This window comes from Pseudorca crassidens, chromosome 1 (genome assembly GCF_039906515.1).
Source record: "Pseudorca crassidens isolate mPseCra1 chromosome 1, mPseCra1.hap1, whole genome shotgun sequence".
Classification (NCBI taxonomy): Eukaryota; Metazoa; Chordata; class Mammalia; order Artiodactyla; family Delphinidae; genus Pseudorca; species Pseudorca crassidens.
The window spans coordinates 51,189,737-51,211,488 of NC_090296.1; the positions used below are offsets into that span (position 1 = coordinate 51,189,737).

Here is a 21,752-nt window from a genome sequence, read left to right on the forward strand (position 1 = left end):
TAAATATTAAATTAAACACACTAAGTCCTGTCATTCTTCTGGAATGGTGTAAGTGTATTTCTAGGAGCAGTGTGTCAATTAAAAAAAGTTTGAAAACGTATTTTGTCTCACAAAACGGGAACTCCTACCGTTGACTCCTAGTTATTACAGTTGATTTTAAGTTATTTTATAAGTTTACCCCAGTAGGTGTCAGTACTGAGTGAAGGCAAAAATCCTTTTTCCAAGTGTAAAATTTTAATTAAAACAATGTAAAAGGTTCAGACGATGATGAAGAGACGGTATAATAGTGACATCATTTATTTCTAGAGGGTTCAAAACTCATTTCTGGGGGTTCAAAAGAGACGGGGTCTCGCTATGTTGCCCAGGCTGGAGTGCAGTGGCTATTCACAGGCGCGATCCCACTACTGATCAGCACGGGAGTTTTGACCTGCTCCGTTTCCGACCTGGGCCGGTTCACCCCTCCTTAGGCAACCTGGTGGTCCCCCGCTCCCGGGAGGTCACCATATTGATGCCGAACTTAGTGCGGACACCCGATCGGCATAGCGCACTACAGCCCAGAACTCCTGGGCTCAAGCGATCCTCCTGCCTCAGCCTCCCGAGTAGCTGGGACTACAGGCACGCGCCACCGCGCCCGGCGACAGGAGCCGGCGAAAGAGAAAACTAGAGGCTGAGGTGTGGTGACGTCATCAGCTGTGCCCGCCTAGATTATTTCCAAGCTTCCCCTTCACACCAGCGTAACAGCGTAGCCACACTGCGCACGCGTCCTTTGTCAGCACTGCCTTCTGGGTAAGCTGTGTCTGAAAATTTTGAAGAGCGCCTGCGTGCGTTCCGTCTTTCCTTTTGCCTTGTTGCAGCCAAGGAAGCAACATGGGGCACCAGCAGCTTTACTGGAGCCATCCGAGAAAATTCGGCCAGGGTTCTCGTTCTTGGTGAGAAACAATGTAGCTTCAGGGAAGGGTTGCTCTGGGGCGCGACGCTGCTTGAAATGTACTGTGGAGGAGCCCGCGGGCGGCGTGGCGTGGGGAGACGGAATCGTAGCTGTGTCTGCCGCCATTACAGGCGTGTGATGGGTCCGTGGAGACCGGCAGGCAGTGCGGGTGGTGGCCTCCCGAGTGCCGAATACTTTGCTTTCTGCGACTTGGGGTAACGTCATCTCTTTCCTTGCAGCCGCGTCTGCTCAAACCGGCACGGTCTGATCCGGAAATACGGCCTCAATATGTGCCGCCAGTGTTTCCGCCAGTACGCGAAAGACATCGGCTTCATTAAGGTACGGCCGTCGACGCCGTGCTGTTCTGTGTCCGTGAGGGGCCGACGAGCGGTTAGTTCGTGGTGTGGGCATTTGACCAACGCCGCTTTCCGCTTGTAGCTAGCAGGGCCCTTACTTGGTAGCGTATGACACTGTTGAGGGAGTTTTGGGAGTCACGTTAATAGAATGGAGGTGGAGGTGAAGGCCTTAAAAGTAGACTTTCTCATTTCTTTTTACCCACTTCTGACAGTTTTAGGTGCTATGTATAATGTTGCATAAAATTACTTTTCAGGAACAATTAAGTACTAAATGTCTAATCGTATTTAGCTAATTTTAGCAGAATACATATGTTGTCCGCTGTCCTGAAATGTTGGATAGGGCCGTGCAGTGGAATGAGCTTGAGGTTTGGGGCCAGGTAGACCTTTTTAGGATTCAGAGATCTGAATCCTAGTCGTGTGACTTTGGTCAAGTCACTCAAAGCTAAGTATTTGCCTGTGAAAAATAAATGTCAGGGTTGTTGTAGAAATTAATGTATATATGAAGCTTTCTTGGCTCCTAAAAATCGCTTAAATGCTAGAAGTGAAAACTAATTCCTTATTGGCCGTTTGAGATACAAAATAACAGTCACTACTACCTTTTTATTCATAATTAGAGCTCAAAAATACCGAGTAGAATGTATTTTTTAAAATTAGGTGTCCTTATGTTTTAGTGTTACAGTGGATATAAGTTGTTTAATGTGAGATTCCTGTGACAGGAACAAAGTATCTTAAACTTTTGGCTTTGACCAAATACTTAAGAGTATGTTTAGTATTACTTTGTGGAAGTTCAGATAACTTAGTTGGAGGTAGTAGATCAGAGAATGGCCCCAAGCCCGGTAATTTTGTGTCCCATTTTTCAGAGGTTAAGATTAAATGAGTTAATTTATGAACGGCTCCTTAGAATAGTGGTAGAATTTGCTGCCTACTTAATGACCATCCTGAGCTTTTGGTAAAGATCATTTTATGTAGTAGTGTTTTTCTAGCGGGAAATGTCTTTGATGCTAGAAGTGGGTATACCAGTATTAAAACTCACTGTCTAAAATATAATTGTTGAGATTTTTGGAGCAGTTTGTAGTAGGTGTTCAGTAAATATTTAAGTTCTTTATTCTTTGGATCGCCATAACTAGTTGGGGTGGTCAGATTTCCAGTTTAAACCTCATTCTATAATGAGCCATTTTTTTTCCTTGAGCATGAAATGGATATTTAAAGTGTTATGCATTAATTTATTTCCTATCTGCCTTTTTTTTTTTTTGCAGTTGGACTAAGTGTGAACTTCTTGAATGGGTCATCACGCATATCTACCTTCCTCAGAAACAATACTAACTCTTTGTATATAAAATAAAAAATTTAAAACTTCAGTTATGAATGTTTTTCATGTGAATGTAATAGCCAGTTGTTCATAGAAATCTTTTAAAAATTATCTTCAGTGGATTCGTCTTCACAATATGTGTCTTATTTTCCTTCAGTTATATAAAAGTATTCTTGCTGGACTCTGGTAAATCCCAGTTTTATTTTTTTTTTTGTTCCATCTTTTGTTCCATGAAGTGCCCACTATATATAGGAGCATCCAGCATATAACCTGAGACAAATTGTCTTTTGAGTAGTTGACTGGCTACAGTGAGCTGGGCAGTGAAAGTAAAACTACAGAAAATTGATTTTGAGAAAGAAGGCTAGCCCTAAAACCTGCTCTGAGCATTTACCTGGTGGTGGCAGTCCTAGCTTTTGGTATAATTAGCAAAACTTGTAAATTTCTCAATTATTTGTATGTGGAAGGGGTGGGGTGGGGAGTGATTAAAATGGGTCTTGTGAGCAAAAGTAGATCTTTAGTGGGGCAGGGGTAGAGACGGAAACGAGTCTATTGGAATATTTTAGGCAAATGATCTTGGTTTGGGCTAGGATAAGAGTAGTTGAGGTAGTCACAATGACCTCTTGAAGAGGAAAAAGACTGGATTTGCTGATGGATTAGTTGTGGGAGAGCAAAGGATGACTCCAAGGGTTTTGGCCTGAGCAACTGGAAGGGTAGAGTTACTATTGAGCTAGGACTGAGAAGTTGTTTTAGGGAAGAAAAAGTTCAGCTTATAGCATATTAAATTCAAAATGCTTATTAGACATTCACGTGGAGCTGTGAAGTAGGCATTTATCTGGAGTTGACAGGAGCTTGGGACTGGAGATGCAACTGGTTGTCCTCAGTATGAATAATTGATGCTATTTGTGGATCTCATCCTTGTGACTGGATGAGATCTAAGCCCTAAAGTCTAAGGATTGAATAATACATGGAGAAGACTGTTCTGGGTTATTCCAGGGACAGGTGGGAAGATGAGGATTCAACAAAGTAGACAGAAGGAGAACCAAAAAGTGGCATACTAGAAGCCAAGCAGGACGTGATCAACTGTAACTGCCTCTTAAAATTGGTTGGTACAATGTCATCCAACAGGAGAGAGAGTGTGCCAATGGAAGCTGGAGTGGAAAAAAAAGCATCTTAACTGACTGGTTAAATTAGCTGTGAAATTTTCAAAAACAGTGCAACACATTGCTAGTTTAAGAACCTTAAAGGGAGCTCATGAAAGCTAGGGACACTGAAGCTTAGGTCTCGAGAGCTTCATGGTAAATTCACCTCTACTGACCCTGAATCCCAGGAGTACATGATAATTCTATGGTGGACCTCCCATGAAGTTTCTGTTTTTTTGTTTTTTTAACATAGTGTTGCTGGGGAAGTGTCTTTAGGGAACAGCTAGGTTTTAAACAGGAAGAGGAGGTGGATAGAATTTTGGTAGAGGAGATTGAGGATGTGGGAGTTTTCTGATGTAGTTAGAGTGGGTGGGTGAGAAGCAGTGCCAGCTGAGCAGTTGTAAAAGTATTTAGGTGAAAAAGAGAGGCTTATTCATAATGGTTTAAGAAAATGAGGTCTGGTATGTGTTTGAGAGTTTTGGGGAAGAAATGGACACCGCTCTAATGGGATAGTCCTGGGTAAATGCACCTGTAAGAATTATGCATTGGTTGAGGGAATGTGTGGAAGGGAACATTCCCTAGCCAGTCCCTGCTCTGTGTGGGTGTGGGTGTGGGTGTGGTGGTAGTGGGTACGAAGGCTGGTGTGCACAGCTGGTCTTCCCTATTAGTGGTTGAATAACTTACTGCTAAAGATTCTATTTTAAAATGTATGTGCCAGACGTTCTTAATACCCACAACACACTGTAAGGTTGGAAGACTGTACCTCTTGTCCCCAAAGATAATTACGTGATGGCAAGCACTACTATTTTCATATTTACCACAGCATGTAGCATGATACCTTGTATATTAATAGTAGGTCCTGAATTGTTGAATTAAATTCCCTAGTAAAACTCAATAATGTTTTGTTTTTTATAAATTTATTTATTTTATTTTTGGCTGCGTTGGGTCTTCATTGCTGCGCATGGGCTTTCTCTAGCTGCGGCGTGCGGGGGCTGCTCTTCGTTGCAGTGCATGGGCTTCTCTTCGCGGTGGCTTCTCGTTGCAGAGCACGGGCTCTAGGCGTGTGGGCTTCAGTAGTTGTGGCTCACGGGCTCTAGAGCACAGGTTCAGTAGTGGCGCATGGGCTTAGTTGATCGGCATGTGGGATCTTCCAGGACCAGGGCTTGGACCCCTGCATTGGCAGGTGGATTCTTAACCACTGCACCACCAGGGAAGCCCAAGCTCAATAATGTTGATGGCAAAATATGATAGATTTTATAAGAAGGTTTAAACAACCTTTGAAGCATAGAGTATATAGTCTTAGGTTGACTTACTGAATTAGGGCTGAATGGGACCTGTTAAAAGAGATTTTATTTAACTCATTGAGATTTTATTTAACTCATTAATGAAACCAGTAAGATTTTTCTACCAGTTCAAGGGAGAATTCAAAGCATCACACTTAATAGGTGAATCAAGGATATTGAAATGAATTTATAAATAAATGTAAAACTGGCATTTTCAGCAGGGGAGGGAGGTCAAGTTATCCACCAGACAGAATTTGCGTGTCCATGGACAAGTATCATTTATGTATAACTTGCAGAGTTGTAAAATAGCTCAAACAAAAGGCTCAGGTTTCCTCATCCCAAGATTCTACTAGACAGAGCTTTAAGTTTCATGAAAAGTAGCCAGTAACCTTTTGGTCCATTTTGAAGTCTTTCACAATTTTTCTCTGCAGACTTTTTGTCTTACCTATAATTGGTAAAATTTTTGGGTGAATGCTGTATGTCAGGCACTTTCTTAGTGCTATTACCGAGTCCAAGCTCGCTCTGCTCGCTGTACGACAGGCCAGTAAATCGGGAGACAAGTGCTGAGGCAAGGAATATAACTTTCTTCGGAAAGCCGGCAGACCTAGAAGATGGCAGACTAATGTCTCCAAAAAACCAGCTTATAGTTTTTTTGGGTTTGGATGCCAGTTTCTTTTATAGAACAGAGAGGGGAGGAGATGAGGAAGTAAAGTAAAAAGGCCATAAGATTTGCAAATGTCCCCTGGAATGGCCAGCCCCGGGGAGAGGATGTGTTCATTTCTTCTTTCTTGCAGCCATCACAGGTGGACAGGGTCAGGATGTTTCCCTGAACAGAGGCACTTTGGCTTTAACATTCAGGCAGAGGGCAGTGTTCCCCAAGGCAGGCCACTGTGTATAGACAGTATCCTTTTAGTGAACAAAAGCAAAGGAAAGCGAAGGTTAAAGTGAAAGAAACAGATCCAACATGTCAGATTTGGCTCTTCCCTGTTACAGTGTTTTACTTGAATTAGCTCCTTTAATACGACAGCTCTGTGAGGTATAATCCCCATTTACAGATGAGGCAGCTGAGACACAAAGAATAACTTTTCAAAGAAAGCACAGTAAGTGAGATTCAAACCACCAGTTAGGACGTCTTGAGAACTCCTGCTCCTACCATTAAATTCTAAATGTACAACAATTAGAGAAAGCTTTGGTAAATATTTGTAGTCTACAAAATAGCCCAGAGAAATACTTTTCAATAAAAATGGGAAATTGTATATATGGTACAATTTCGCTATGTTAAAGTGCACAGAAAAAACAAGGAAACCTGCCAGTATGTCATCAGTGATTGCCTTTGGGTAATAGAATTACAGGTGATTTGCTTTGAAGCAGTCAGATTAAGATATGTTTAGGGGTGGGGTATCCAGTGATGTAGTGTATAGTGCCCCAGGTACCAACTTTGCTAATTAGGTTTCTGCTCTTCCCCACACAGCTCATTCTATTTTTAGATTGCTCTGATAGCAAGTTCTTCTTGCTATTTCCTTCCACTGATTTCAATCCATTGATATTAATTCTATGTGGTCCTATACAAAACAAGTCTAATCTCTTTACTGCAAGAAAAAAGGTTAATTATTTAGGCATGAGGACTCTCATGTTCTTCTGGAATCTTCTTATTTCAGGCTAACCATTATTGATTATTTCAACTGTTCCTTATAGGACCTGATTTAAGAGCCGTCTCTGGTGTTCTCTGAATTCCACTCCATCTAGATCCTGACAGTGCCTGGCATAGCATGTTTCATAAGGCAGGCACATGGTAAAAATATAATGAATGAATGAACAGATTTGGTAGTGTCTTTAATTTGTTTGGGCATCAGTGCTTCTTCACTTTTTATAAGCCCTCTTTTACCATTTCAGAAAGACCAGAGACCCTGGCCTTCAACAGCTATCTACATGGCTAATGCCCCTGACAATTTTAAATCAACCTGCTCTGTCTGAGACATAGTTCTTGTTGAAAACTATCTTTAATGATTGGTGCCTTAGAGAATTGGGCTTTGGGGTAGGCAGAGCAAAAGGTAGGAGGTAGTCACACCTACTAGTGATGTGACTAAGAAGGGTAAAACAAGGTGTTTGAATTTCCTCAATATCCACAAAAATTGAAAAAGGGAAAAAAAGGAAGATAAGGCTGAGCTGCTAGATGTTTCTCAAGGGTTAATCTAGAAAATTAAAGGCTCAGTTTTTTGATATTGCTGAGTATATATGTGTGTAGCAATCAAAGCTATATAGGGGCCAAAGATTAGACTAGATTAGACTATTGGCTGTGCTAGTTCCAGGTGTCCTCTGTCTATAAGAACTTTAAAGAATTGAGATTGGAAGTGAAAAGTTTATTCTAGATGGGCTAATTATCATATAATTTAAATTTAAAGTCATTTGGTTAATGAGAAAATAATTCAAACAAGTTAAATTCAGCCTATTATGTATGTCATGGTGACCACCCCCTTGAGCTGATTCCAGACTTGACCTTCTGAGTCCTGTAAACAAATGCTGGATTCCCTGACAGATGAACTGAAGACCTATAGAACCACAATGCCCCCATTTCCCTTCACCCCCTAAGCCCCCACATTGTTCCTATTAGTCCCCTTATCCCCTAAACACCTTTTTATTTGTTTACGAAGAGATCCCTACCTGCCTGAATTGTTTCAGAACCACTGATCTTGGGGCAAGGACTAAAACATCTCTGGCTCTGGAAATGGCTGCCGTGGTCCTCAACTGAACCCCCATCCTAAGAGTTCAAAGGATGCATTTCAAGAAGCTATGCTCTTGGTGAAAATGACCAACATTCCCTTCACCTTGGGATGTGTGCCATTGGTCACTTTCCTGGACTCATTTTGTAAGCAGGTAGGGTAGGGGGATCCCCAGAGAAAGAGAACCAATCATGGCTTTCTTGACATAAGAGAAGCCATTTTTGGCTTAAACCCTTTTGTGATCTAAGCCTGGCCACAGTGCTTGTCCTTGAACAGGTTTCAGTAATAATGATCTTAGGAGAACAAAAGGACAAACTTAGCAGGCAAGAGGAGTAACAATAGCAAAGATAACAAATTAGTTGTAAAGTCTTCCAGTTCTGTTTCAATGGTAAAGACTAGCCTAAAGCACTGTCTTGAACTATTTTGCAGAATTTAAATACCCCCTTAGGTGCTCAGCCAGGAGATTCAACTGGAATCTAAGGGATGATGATGTTGACCTTTTTTGAGCTTTTCTGAGTGACTCCTGACCAGTCCTTTGATGTCCTTGGTCAACTCACTTTGTTGCTCAGACTGCCACTCAGCTGTATTACTGTAAAACCTTTACTAATTCAGTTAACCCTAGAACATAACAGTGTTAACAAAAAGAAAGGGAGGAGTGAATTTCTATTGACAGGGACTGTGACTAGAGTTGCTAAGGTCCTAACGAAAGGGAGGAGAGTGAAGAGGTACCTGGAGAGTGGGGGAGAGAAGCTAGTGTTAAGAGAAAAATCATGCCTTCTTTCTGCTTATATATGACAGTGGTTCCAAGGCCAGTAATGCAGGATATCAGTGGTCTCTTTGAACACATTTTAGGACAGGTACATGTTCAGAAGCTGCTTTGTAACTTCTTGCCGTGTATAATCCAGGTTTCAGAATAGGATCATTGTAGGTATGTTTATAGTTTTAGATGTTGCAGCAATGAAAGGAAAAAACAGCTTTGCTTAATAAAGTTGTAAAGGGTGTTAAGTACCAGTAGCCTCATGCACATTATACAACCCAATAATAATTATGCTGATTGTGTAAACAGCTCCCCTGTGTAGACTAGCTGAGCCTCCACTGCCAAACATCAAGAATTAATAGCAGGAGCTAGAAAAATCAATAAGCCTTTATCCAGGGAACCAAAGATATGTAGGTTACTAAAACTGTTAACAGTTGCCCATAAAGAATAATATCCCAATATGTTAATGCTAAAGGAGGTTTTGTTTTATTTCCTAAATAATAAAAAGATTACATAATAAAGGACTAGTTGACAGAGTGATATCATTCATGGCAGCACAGGCAAATCAATAAAAGCATAAAATAAGAAATGGAACCTGTTTCTTGGCAATCTAGTTAGTTGAATTTCATAGACTGAGCCTGGTTTACTTTGCGTTCTCTTTTCACAAACCACAAATCCCATTTTTGATAACGTGCATCTGTTTTTCCTTTGATGCTAATTAACTTCTATTACCATTCACAAAGATTAACTGGGGACATCTAGCACAGATGATGTATTCAGTCAATCATGAAAGGAAAGGGTTTGTGAAAATGAATTCTTATTTGGAACTTTTTGGGTAGGTAATCTCCTTAAACACAGTTTCCTTTAAAGTTTTCTCCTTGGACAGGAATCTTTATTATCTGATTCCTGAGTATCCTAGCTTCTTTATTACCAAGGGAGCAAATCATTTGGGTCCTTCATTATAGATTTTCTAAATAACCTTATCCCTTTTTAATGACTTAAATTTGTTCCTGAAAACCCTATCACTAGGTTAAAAGCTGTTAAATGAAAAAATTTTTTCATTAGTTTTATTAGAAAATATTTATGGTGTGTTCCATTGCCCCACAAGATACTCAAGTAATTTTCACAAATACAAAAATATACCAATTAAGCAGTGGGAAAAAAGCTTATAAAAGTAATAAACAATAATTTGAGAGTATTCTGTTACCACCTGGTGTGCTGAAATTTAATTCTGGCACTAACTACTGGAGTTAGCACAGACCCCACCAGTTAAAAGTCATAGTCTACAACTAGGCTGCCCTCATTTCAGATGCTAGCCACACTTGGGGAGTCCCCAGGCCACCTGCAGGATACTGTTTACTTCCTACCTTTTTTAGTGCAATGCTATGTGGGAAAATGAGACAATGTCTGTAAAACTTCTTGATAGAAATTGGCCCTTAAGTGCGTAGCCTCTGCCTTGTTATAATTGAACAGGATGCTAGGTTTTGAGGCCTAATTGTACCACTTGGATGCCTGAGCCAAGAGAAGAATCCTTGGGCCTACCTGGAACTACTAGGTCATATAATTCTTCCGCCTTTGGGCAAAACTGAAGCTGAGCCCTCCTAGGAGGTGAGGGAGAGAGAGAGGCAGAGATGGAGAGAGGCGGAGAGATAGAGGAGTTGGGAGGTACAGTTTGTGAGGCTCATTTCTTGAGAGCCTGTAAAGTAGGATAGATCAGCATCTTATCTAGCTTTGGCAGCCTCCTGTTAAGAATATTCTCAAGGGGCTTCCCTGGTGGCGCAGTGGTTGAGAGTCTGCCTGCCGATGCAGGGGACACGGGTTCGTGCCCCGGTCCGGGAAGATCCCACGTGCCGTGGAGCGGCTGGGCCCGTGAGCCATGGCCGCTGAGCCTGCGCCTCCGGAGCCTGTGCTCCGCAGTGGGAGAGGCCACAACAGTGAGAGGCCCGCGTACCGCAAAAAAAAACAAACAAAAAAACAAAAAAAAACCCTCAAAATCTCTCCTTGCTTGGTCTTGGAAGTTCAACTTCCCTTTCTTTGATTTATATTTATGAGGAGAACAGCTGGTTTACACTGTTGTCTAATCACCCAAAATAATCCTTACTGTCCTAGTGAAAGATTCCCACTCTTACATTTAAACACACTAATGGGGCAGTTGCTTTCATAATAAAATGTCAGTGAAATGTGGGTCATTCTAGAAGACAATAACTTCATCTAGAAAATAAACATAATGATCATATTTACTTTAAAGAAGTATTGCAAGTATCCAATGATTTAACGTGTAAAAGTGCACAGATAGTTGACTGTGCATGGTTTTGGATGGTACAGGGCCTTAAAGACTGGGGACTTGATACAAGTCCTAGGCATCTGAGGACTCAAGAGGAGGCTGGACACACTAGGAGCACACACACATCTCACTTCTGTTGGTCCATCGAAGAGTCACCCAGAGTTGGAATGGCCATGGCTCCAGGGGCCTGAAGAGTGTTTTGGCTCTGTGAGCACTGCTGCTCTAGGGAGCACAATATCAAAGCACTATGGAATGAGTGCCTTGTGCATCTGAACAGGTCATGCTTTTTCTGGAGACAGCATCCTATTTTCATTGTTCTGTGTGTTTGAGAAGAATGTATGTTCTGTTGCTGTTGAATGGAATGTTCTGGATATATCCGTTAGGTCCATTTGGTCTACAATATGGTTCAAGTCTAATGTTTCCTTGTTGATTTTCTGTCTGGATTATCTATCCATTGTTGAAAGTGGGGTATTGAAGTCCCTTACTATTATTGTATTGTCTATTTCTCCTTTCAGATCTGTTAGTATTTGCTTAATATATTTAGATGCTCCAGTGTTGGGTGTGTATATATTTAATATTGTTATAATTGATGAATTGACTCCTTTATCATTGTATAATGACCTTGTATTTCTCTTTTTTATTTTTATTTATTTTTATTTATTTATTTATTTATTTTTTGCAGTACGCGGGCCTCTCACTGTTGTGGCCTTTCCCGTTGCGGAGCACAGGCTCCGGACACACAGGCTCAGCGGCCATGGCTCACGGGCCTAGCCACTCCACGGCATGTGGGATCTTCCCGGACCGGGGCACGAACCCGTGTCCCCTGCATCGGCAGACGGACTGTCAATCACTGCGCCACCAGGGAAGCCCTGTATTTCTCTTTTTTAAATTAAAAGATTATTTTATTTATATATAAGGTCAGAGAGTCTGAACCTAAAGACAAGAAAATGTCTTACGTTACTGTGGGGTGGGGAGCTTCTTTAGTGAAAATAACCCCTGTCACCACTGATGCTCAGAACTGGATGCCAAAAATTCCACTGCTGCCTCCCCCAAAGAACCTAGTGATGGTGGGGTGGAGGATGCAGTGAGGATGAGTGCTAGGGTTAGAGAGTCCTGGCTTCAAATCTATAACTCTGTAGTCCAGTGAAGAGAAGATATGCTCATGCATTCATTCATTTCACAAATATTTATGAACTGTCTCATTTGTGCCAGTAACTGTGCTAAGTACTAGGGATATACTGATGAAAAAAATGAATGTACACAGTTCTTGCTGTCATGATGCTTAGAGTCTACTGGATAAGACAGAGCTAAAACAAGTAAGCCCTTGGGGAGAATGACAGAGGCAGAGTTCCTCTGAGGAGGCTAGTGTTGAAAAGAGAGCAGAGGAGGAGGCTGAGCTGTTTCAGAAAGCAGCCATAGCCTATCCCTATGTGGGGCTTCCTTGGACTTCAGCATCTCAGAGAAGCACAGGTGCCAGGCTCTCTCAGGCCCCAGGTCCTGGTTCCTTTCCACTGCAGATGGTGGTGCACTTCTCTAAGAAGTAGTTCTTCACTCTGCAGCTGCCATACATACTCTAAGGTCTCACAGAGCCTGGAGCTGGTATTGAGGATGCACTTGATTTTCAGGGAACTGTAGTGTCCCAGAAGGGAGGCTCTATGCAGGAGGCAGGCAGTGGGGCTTCAGAAGGGGTTCTGGTTTCATTCCACTGGCTGCTGGCAGGTGCTTACAAAGACAAGAAGAGCTGCAGAGAGAGTGCTGGTTCATCTTCATGGCCTGGAGGGAGAGCTCCTGTGGGAACCTGAGGGCTGACAGAGCTCTCTCTCCACAATCCAAACCTCTGTCTCTTGTTACTGTTTTTGGCTTAAAGTCAATTTTGTATGATATAAGTATAGCTACCCCTGTTCTATTTTAGTTTCTACTTGCATGGAATATCTTTTTCCATTTCTTCATTTTGAGCCTTTGTGTGTCCTTAAAGCTGAAGTGAGTCACCTGTAGGCAACATATAGTTGCATCTTGTTTTATGCTCCATCCAGTCACTCAGTGCCTTTTGATAAGAGAATTTAACTCATTTACATTATTTATTGATAGATAAGAACTTACTAATGCCATCTTAATTGTTTTCTGCCTGTTTTGTATCTCCCTTCTTTCTTTCATCCTCTCTTACTGTGTTCCTTTGTGAATTGATGATTTTCCATAGTGGTAGGCTTTGATTCCCTTCTCTTTATATATATTTTTTTGGGCTGCATTGGGTCTTCGTTGCTGTGTGCAGGCTTTCTCTATTTGCGGTGAGTGGGGGCTACTCTTCGTTGCGGTGCACTGGCTTCTTATTGCGGTGGCTTCTCTTGTTGTGGAGCATGGGCTCTAGGTGCACAGGCTTCAGTAGTTGCAGTGTGCAGGCTCAGTAGTTGCGGCACGTGTACCCTAGAGGGCACGGGCTTCAGTAGTTGCAGTGTGTGGGCTCAGTAGTTGTGACTTGTGGGCTCTAGAGCATAGGCTCAGTACTGTGGCACATGGGCTCAGTAGTTGTGACTCGCAGGCTCTAGAGCGCAGGCTCAGTAGTTGTGGTGCATGGGGTTAGTTGCTCTGCGGCATGTAGGATCTTCCCAGACCAGGAATCGAACCTGTGTCCTCTGCATTGGCAGGCGGATTCTTAACCACTGTGCCACCAAGGAAGTCCCTCCCTTCTCTTTATCTTTCATGCATCTATTATAGGTTTTTGCTTTGTGGTTACTGCGAGGCTTACACAAAATATTTTATAGATGTAACAGTCTATCTTAAGCTGATAACTACAGTCCCATATAAAACCTCTACCCTTTTACTCTCCCCACTTTTATGTTTTTAATTTCACAATTTATTTTTATTGCGTATTCATTAGCAACTTATTGTAGCTATTGTTATTTTTGATATTCTTGTCATTTAACCTTTATACTAGAGTTAAGTGGCTAACACACCACCATATTGTAGTATGGTGTAATATACATGCATATACAGACTCACCAAAGCTGGTGAGGCTCTACCCATTTTTCTCAGCTCCTGCCATATGTGGGACTTCTGTGCCACCTGATTCTAACTCTGAGGATACCTGCATCCTGGTCTCTAGGTTTCCACGGAGGTGAGTGTGGAAGCAAGAATAGAACTCAAAAGGGACCAGAATATGCTTCTTTGGCATAAGGATTATTTTGAGCTGATTACCTTGAGAAACAGCAGACACAGGAGAAGCTCTGAAAAGAGAGCATAAGTTTCCCTTTTGTAAGGAAAATGTACACTTACAGAGGAAATTTCTATTTGTAAAGGTGTCTCCCTTTCTCATACTAGGAAGGAAGAGGAAGACTCTTAACAACTCTTAACCAATGGCCAAGGCATTGACTTAAATCTGCATAACACACCTTACTTAAAAACCCTTGGTTTTTTTGAGACTTCCATGGTGGTCCAGTGGTTAAGAATCTGCCTTCCAATGCAGGGGACACAGGTTCAATCCCTGGCCAGGGAGCTAAGATCCCACATACAGCGGGGCAACTAAGCCCATGTGCCGCAACTACTGAAAGTGCACGCTCTGGAGCCCGCGCGCCACAACTAGAGAGAAGCCTGTGCGCCTCAGTGAAGAGCCTGCGCACTGCAGCAAAGATCCTGCATGCCGCAACTAAGACCTGATGCAGCCAAATAAATAAATAAAAAGAAAAGCACTTGGATTTGGGTTTTTTTTTCCATTATGGTTTATTACAGGATATTGAATATAGTTCCCTGTGCTACACAGTAGGACTTTCCTGTTTATCCATTCTATATGTAATTACATCTGCTAAACCCAAACTCCCAATCCTTTCCCCCCTCTCCCCCACCGCCCCTTGGCCACCACAAGCCTGTTCTCTATGTCTGTGAATCTGTTTCTGTTTTGTAGATAAGTTCATTTGTGTCATATTTTACTTTATTTTTATTATTTTTATAAATTTATTTTATTTATTTATTTTTGGCTGCTTTGGTTCTTTGTTGCTGTGTGCGGCTTTCTCTAGTTGTGGTGAGCTGGGGCTGCTCTTCGTTGCAGTGTGCGGGCTTCCCATTGTGGTGGCTTCTATTGTTGTGGAGCAGGGGCTCTAGGCACACGGGCTTCAGTAGATGTGGCACGTGGGCTCGGTAGTTATGGCGCATGGGCTTAGTTGCTCTGCGGCATGTGGGATCTTCCCGGGCCAGGGTTTGAACCTGTGTCCCCTGCATTGACAGGCGGATTCTTAACCACTGTGCCACCAGGGAAGCTCTTTACTTTACTTTTAAATTTTTTTATGTTTTCAGGAATTTAATCTACTTTATATTTTAAAAAATTTTATTGAAGTATAGCTGCTTTACAATGTTGTGTTAATTTCTTCTGTACAGCAAAGTGATTCAGCCATATATATATATATTCTTTTTCATATTCTTTTCCATATGGTTCATCACAGGATATTGAATATAGTTCCCTGTGCCATACAATAGGACCTTGTTGTCTATCCATCGGATATATACTAGTTTGTATCTGCTAATCCCAAACTCCCAATCCTTCCCTCCCCTCCTCCTCCCTCCCCTTGGCAACCACAAGTCTGTTCTTTATGTCTGTGAGTCTGCTTCTGTTTTGTAGATAGGTTCATTTGTGTTGTATTTTAGATTCCACATATATGTGATATCATATGGTATTTATCTTTCTCTTTCTGACTTCGCTTAGGATGATAATCTCTAGGTCCATCCATGTTGCTGCAAACTGCATTATTTTATTCTTTTTGATGGCTGAGTAGTATTCCAGTGTGTGTGTGTGTGTATGATATAATGGATACCATAAGTATGGTATATATATGTGTGTGTGTATATATATGGTATATATATATGTGTGTGTGTATATATATATATATATATATACACACATATGTACCATATCTTCTTTATCCATTCATCAGTCAATGGACATTTAGGTTGTTTCCATGTCTTGGCTATTGTAAATAGTGCTGCTATGAACATAGGGGTGCATGTATCTTTTTTAATTATAGTTTTGGGTATATGCCCAAGAGTGGGATTGGTGGATTATATAGCAACTCTGTTTTTAGTTTTTTGAGGAACCTCCATAGTGTTTTCATAGTGGCTGCACCAATTTACATTCCCACCAACAGTGTAGGAGGGTTCCCTTTTCTCCACACCCTCCCCAACATTTATTATTTGTAGACATTTTAATGATGGCCATTCTGACTGGTGTGAGGTGGTACCTCACTGTAGTTTTGATTTGCATTTCTCTGGTAATTAGCGATGTTGAGCATCTTTTCATGTACCTATTGGCCATCTGTATGTCTTTTTTGGAGAAATGTCTATTTAGGTCTTCTGCCCATTTTTCGATTGGGTTGTATGGGCTGTTGTATATTTTGGAAATTAAGCCCTTGTCAGTCGTATCATTTGCAAATATTTTCTCCCAGTCCATAGGTTGTCTTTTCATTTTGCTTATGGTTTCCTTTGCTGTGCAAAACTTACAAGTTTGATTAGGGATTTGTTTATTTTTGCTTTTATTTCTATTGCCTTGGGAGACTGACCTAAGAATACATTGGTACAATTTATGTCAGAGAATGTTTTGCCTATGTTCTCTTCTAGGAATTTTGTGGTGTCATGTCTTATATTTAAATCTTTAACCCATTTTGAGTTTATATTTGTGCATGCTGTTTTGTAGATAAGTTCATTTGTGTCATATTTTACTTTATTTTTATAAATTTATTTATTTAATTTATTTATTTTTGGCTGCTTTGGTTCTTTGTTGCTGTGCGCGGCTTTCTGTAGTTGTGGCGAGCAGGGGCTGCTCTTTGATGCAGTGTGCGGGCTTCCCATTGCGGTGGCTTCTATTGTTGCGGAGCAGGGGCTCTAGGCACATGGGCTTCAGTAGATGTGGCACGTGGGCTCAGTAGTTGTGGCTCGCGGGCTCTAGAGTGCAGGCTTGGTGGTTATGGCACATGGGCTTAGTTGCTCTGCGGCATGTGGGATCTTCCCGGGCCATTAACTAACTTCATTAATTTGCATGTGGCTCTCCAACTTTCCCAGCACCACTTGCTGAAAAGACTGTCTTTTTCCCATTGTATATTCTTGCCTCCTTTGTTGAAGATTAATTGACCATAGGTGTGTGGGTTTATTTCTGGGCTCTCTATTCTGTTCCATTGAGCTGTGTGTCTGTTTTTGTGCCAGTACCATGCTATTTTGATTATTGTAGCTTTGTAGTATTGTCTGAAGTCTGGGAGGGTTATGCCTCCTGCTTTGTTCTTTTTCCTCAGGATTTGGCAATTTTGGGTCTTTTATTGTTCCATATAAATTTTAGGACTGTTTGTTCTAGTTCTGTGAAAAATGTCATGGGTAATTTGATAGGGATCACATTAAACCTGTAGATTGCTTTTGGTAGAGTGCCCATTTAAACAATATTAATTCTTCCAATCAAAGAGTATGAGAAAACCCTGACTTAATACACATTTCCTGATCACCATCCTATAATTTACCCCCCAACTTTCCTCCAAGTCAAAAAATACATTTTCGGAATTCCCTGGCAATCCGATGGTTAAGACTCCACACTCTCATTGCCAAGGGCCTGGGTTCGATCCCTGGTTGGGGAACTAAAATCCCACAAGCCATGCGGTGTGGCCAAAAAAACAAGCAAACAAAAACAAAAACAGCTGAAGATAATACATAAGCCCCCAAATTTTGGCCATTTCCTTGAGCCACATTTTTCTTCATGAACTCCTGGGTGTACGTATATAATTAACCTGTTTTTTTCCTCTTCTTAATACATCTTTTATCAGTTTGATTGCAGGTCCCTGCCATTGAACCTAGGAGAGTAGAAGAGTTCTTTTTCCCTTCTTCTGTAAACTCCAACAGCTCTTTCTCTATTTATCCTTCTTACAGCTGAATGGGACTACTTTCTCCCTTTGTATAAGCTGTCTCTGCCCACCTCCCCACCCCCATTTCAAGGCATCCCTCTATCTCCCCAAGGGTTTCTCAAAATATTATCTGTATTTTGATGTTTTTCCCTTTATAGTTCCTTCAGAGATGATCTGGTAGCCAGTAGCTCTGAGCCAGTAGTCCTTGTGAATTCAGTCTCTTGGTGGGAAATGGAGCTGGAATTCTGGTATTCTTAATTTTTTCTTTCTATGGTGACAGTAAGGTTTCAGTGCTCTTGGGAATAGCAACAGTAAGAAGTGATGCTTAGACCTTGGAGTAGACCTTATGAATGAGGGGCAGTGTGGGTCTCAAATGTAATGACAGCTTTTTTTTTTTTGTATCTTGGAGTACAATGTCTTCAGGTTCAATTCTTACCCTATTTATTATTGTAAGATATTATATGTTTTATATAAAATATATTTAGATGATAATATGATCATTTGTTGAGGGTTTAGTATCCATTTGTCTCTGCCAAAAACTTTTAACTCCTCACAAAATCTCTGAGAGGGAATAGCTTATTTTTCCACTTTACACATAAGGAAATTTGAGGCTCAGACAGTTAGATCAATTGCTTAGAGGTAGAGTTGGGATTTGAATTTAGGCTGTCTGACCTCAAAGTTTAAGGTCTTAATTATACTGCCCTGCAGACAAAGAACAAAGGAATGTTAAGTAAACTCCTATATATCCTAGCTCCTCCCTTGCCTCTTTGGAACTGTTCCTCAGAGGTAAGCCTCTGGGCTGCCTTCCTGGGCTATAGTCCTCTGTAATGTCCTTGAATAAAAAATAATTCTCAAATTTTTGTTATGCTTTTTTTCGTTGACACATGTCTCTCTCAAATATGACATTCCAGTCAAAGCCTTGGTATTATAGCTAATACCTAATATAGTTTCCAATTGTATGCTCTTATAAGGAGAATAGATTCTGATTGAACTTATGCAAATAACTATATTCCCATGAAAATAAGAATTTTGGAGGGATCAGGTAGGGAGAAAAAAGATAATTGTTTCATATTTGTTCACAAGGGTATACTTTACCAAATTGCTCTAAGTTATAGTTAGCTCAAGAGAGAAGAAAAAATTTTCCTTAAATCTGGAAACATCAGCAATGTTTCAAACAAAAAGTCATAAAATTATAATCATCCTCATCAGTTTATTCAGTCCCATATAATTAATTCTTGTTGATCTTGAACTTTTGTTAGCAGTTTTATGAAGCCGTCAGATTTTCCATTAAAGTTCTGTAATATTTTACCCAGTTGGGTGGTATGCCCTAAAGGTTATCAGAAGCCTATATTTGTCAAAAAGTTCTATGGATCTTCCTGAAGATGAAACATTTTTGCAAAAGCATCAGAGTAAAACAATAACTGTTTATAAATGATGAAGTCTTAAAATGGCATGGTTAAAGATCTGATTAGAATGCAGTTGATAACGAAATTTGGTTGTTTCTGCAACATACAGCATTTTAAGATAATAACTAGAATTATGACATATTATACCAGGACATATCTAAATTTTAGGAATTTCATATAATTTCTAGAACATTTTATTAATAACATTTACCCATACAGTATAATCTGAGAAAGTTTATCATCATTCATTTGACAATGCTTTCCATGTAATTTAACATACCAAATATCATAGGTCATGTGAAACAATACTTATTCTCTTAACCAAAGTGTTACTAAGATTTCCAAGGCAAATGCAGAAAGATAAAACAGATTTAAAAGGGAAAGAAACTTTACAATCTGTTATCAAAAGCAGATCAATATTTCAAGAAAACTCTGTCCTCTTAACTAAATTCTCATTTTGCACCAGCTTACTTTTTTTTTTTTTTTTTTTTTTTTCAGTACGCGGGCCTCTTACTGTTGTGGCCTCTCCCGTTGCGGAGCACAGGTTCCGGACGCGCAGGCTCAGCGGCCATGGCTCGCAGGCCCAGCCGCTCCGCGGCATGTGGGATCTTCCTGGACCGGGGCACGAACCCGTGTCCCCTGCATCGGCAGGCGGACTCCCAAACACTGCGCCACCAGGGAAGCCCCAGCTTACTTTTAATATTAGGATTCATCCAACCAATTAAACTCATTCTAATCCCAGCCAGTCCTGACCACACACAAAATTCTTCTCAGTGTTGCTTTTCTACAAACCTTCTATAACTTCCCCTTTTACATTCAGATTTTGTCCTATGCATGTTCTCTCTCTCTCTCTCTCCCTTCACCCCCAACCTCTTTTTAGGACAAAATTACTTTCTTTTGCCTTAACAAAATGCATTTCCATTTCTTGTACCTTAAAAAAATCTCCTTGCATACAAAGATGTTTTCCTTATTAATTTTAGTAGTTTTAGTTACATATGTTAATTAGAATTCTTAACCTTTAAAAACCTTAATTTCTAGTGAAAACTAAGAAGCCAGTTGTGAACTTTTTGTTATACCAGTATTTTTTTTGGTTGTCAAACTTATGGGTACATAACTTCTAGAAACATACATTTCCTCATAGCATAATTTTTTTTTTAATGTGGTACATGACATGTATTTAATAAACCTAAATATCTTTAGCTTTTCTCTAATAAAAAGTCAAAAGTAGGTAACTTGTTTAGCAATTAATGTTTCAGTATTTTATCTTATTTGTAAATGATCTAAACATTCAATAAATTTTCATCATTTAACTTAGCAAAAGTCTAAGGTTTCAAGTTACCAAAAAGAGAGAAACTATTTTAAGTAGACATACCATAAAACATAGTTACTTTTAACGAGTTCACCTAAAAACTCTTATCCCATTGACATTTATTTACTTATGAAAGTTTCATCATACAAAGTTATTTTTCTTGCTGAAAAATTTTGTAACAGAGATAACATGAACTTACTTGATTTCCAGTAAACTTAGGTATAATAAAAGTATTACACTTAATGTTGATGACTCTAAAGACATCTCTGTATTAATTAAGCCAACAAACTTAAACTAGTTTAATACATTTTCTCAGATCAAGTGAATCTGAAATTCATTTGGGTCAGTTTCTATTATATTACTGAGAATTTATATAAGTGCTTAATTTTATTTAAGCCAATTAGATACAGCTCTTTTACAAATTAATTTTAGCAATACCACACATCCACAACACACACATATGCTGGACACAATATATAGACCCAATACATAGACACATACAAACACACACAGAGACACCATAGCTCCCATTCTAACACTTCACGGATAACACCAAACCTAGCAGTTACAAAAGAGGTTGGATTCAAATTGGGTTTCTGGCAGATAGAACAAAACAAGGTCACCTGTTCAGATAGCTAACACCCTTTTTATTACTATTTGTGGGGAAGACACTTGAGATTTATATTTGTCCTTGACAAGCCAAGTTCCAAATGACTTTTTCCCCTTTTGTGTTTTTCCTTTTGATAAGTTATCTTTCTGAAATTTACATTTTAAAGGGATTGTGTAGGTAAGAGTTCCTGGAGAAGACTAGGTAGAACATTCAAAGGCATGGGGAAAGAAATTCAAGTTCCTCCCAGGACTTTTGTTCCTGTAAGGGCAGATTTTTTTTTTCAGTACTTACAAGCATCTTAAGATAAATAGGGAAGGTTGGGAGTGGTAGAAAGGATTGGTGAGCTTTGAATTGGTTTAGGAGCCATACTCTGGTCCAATAAAGACTAGATTAGTAAAACAAGGACAGCTGTTTTTAATTCCTTAGGGTTGCCACCTAAATGGTATAAACAGGCTGATCTGTCCAACTACGTGTTCTTTAATTTGCTTCTTTCTATCAGGGAGATTTCCAAGTTAAATGGAAATAAAAAGATTTCTATGTTCTAGAACTTCAGGGTTTAATCTATCATGTCTTTCAAAAGCCTGCACAAGGTGTTCAACAAAGGCCCTCTTTTTTTTTTTTTTTTTAGTGACCAAAAACACTAATAAATTGGCTTTGGTCTTCATCCTTTCAAACTTTTTTCAAGTAAAAAATAAACATTACATACACATAGATTAGTTTTTCCAACTTTAGCATATATAAATAAAAGTGTCAATTTAAAAATAAAATACTTAGTTCTAAAAGAAAGA

General features: G+C 40.1%; 1 protein-coding gene across 1 annotated transcript; it reads left to right on the plus strand.

The window, feature by feature from the left end:
• Nucleotides 1-770: 770 nt before the first annotated feature.
• On the plus strand, nt 771-2,642 carry RPS29 (ribosomal protein S29). Its single transcript, XM_067736832.1, has 3 exons — nt 771-929; nt 1,168-1,267; nt 2,541-2,642. Exons 1-3 carry the CDS (start codon nt 868-870, stop codon nt 2,547-2,549), a joined length of 171 nt encoding a protein of 56 aa, XP_067592933.1. The 5' UTR covers nt 771-867; the 3' UTR covers nt 2,550-2,642.
• Nucleotides 2,643-21,752: the final 19,110 nt, after the last annotated feature.

Excerpts from the sequence above, each read along its gene's own strand:
- RPS29 (XM_067736832.1), top strand. The coding sequence starts at position 868 with ATGGGGCACCAGCAGCTTTACTGGAGCCATCCGAGAAAATTCGGCCAG. Across the intron at positions 930-1,167 it reads GGCCAGGGTTCTCGTTCTTG|CCGCGTCTGCTCAAACCGGC; the intron begins GTGAGAAACAAT and ends CTTTCCTTGCAG.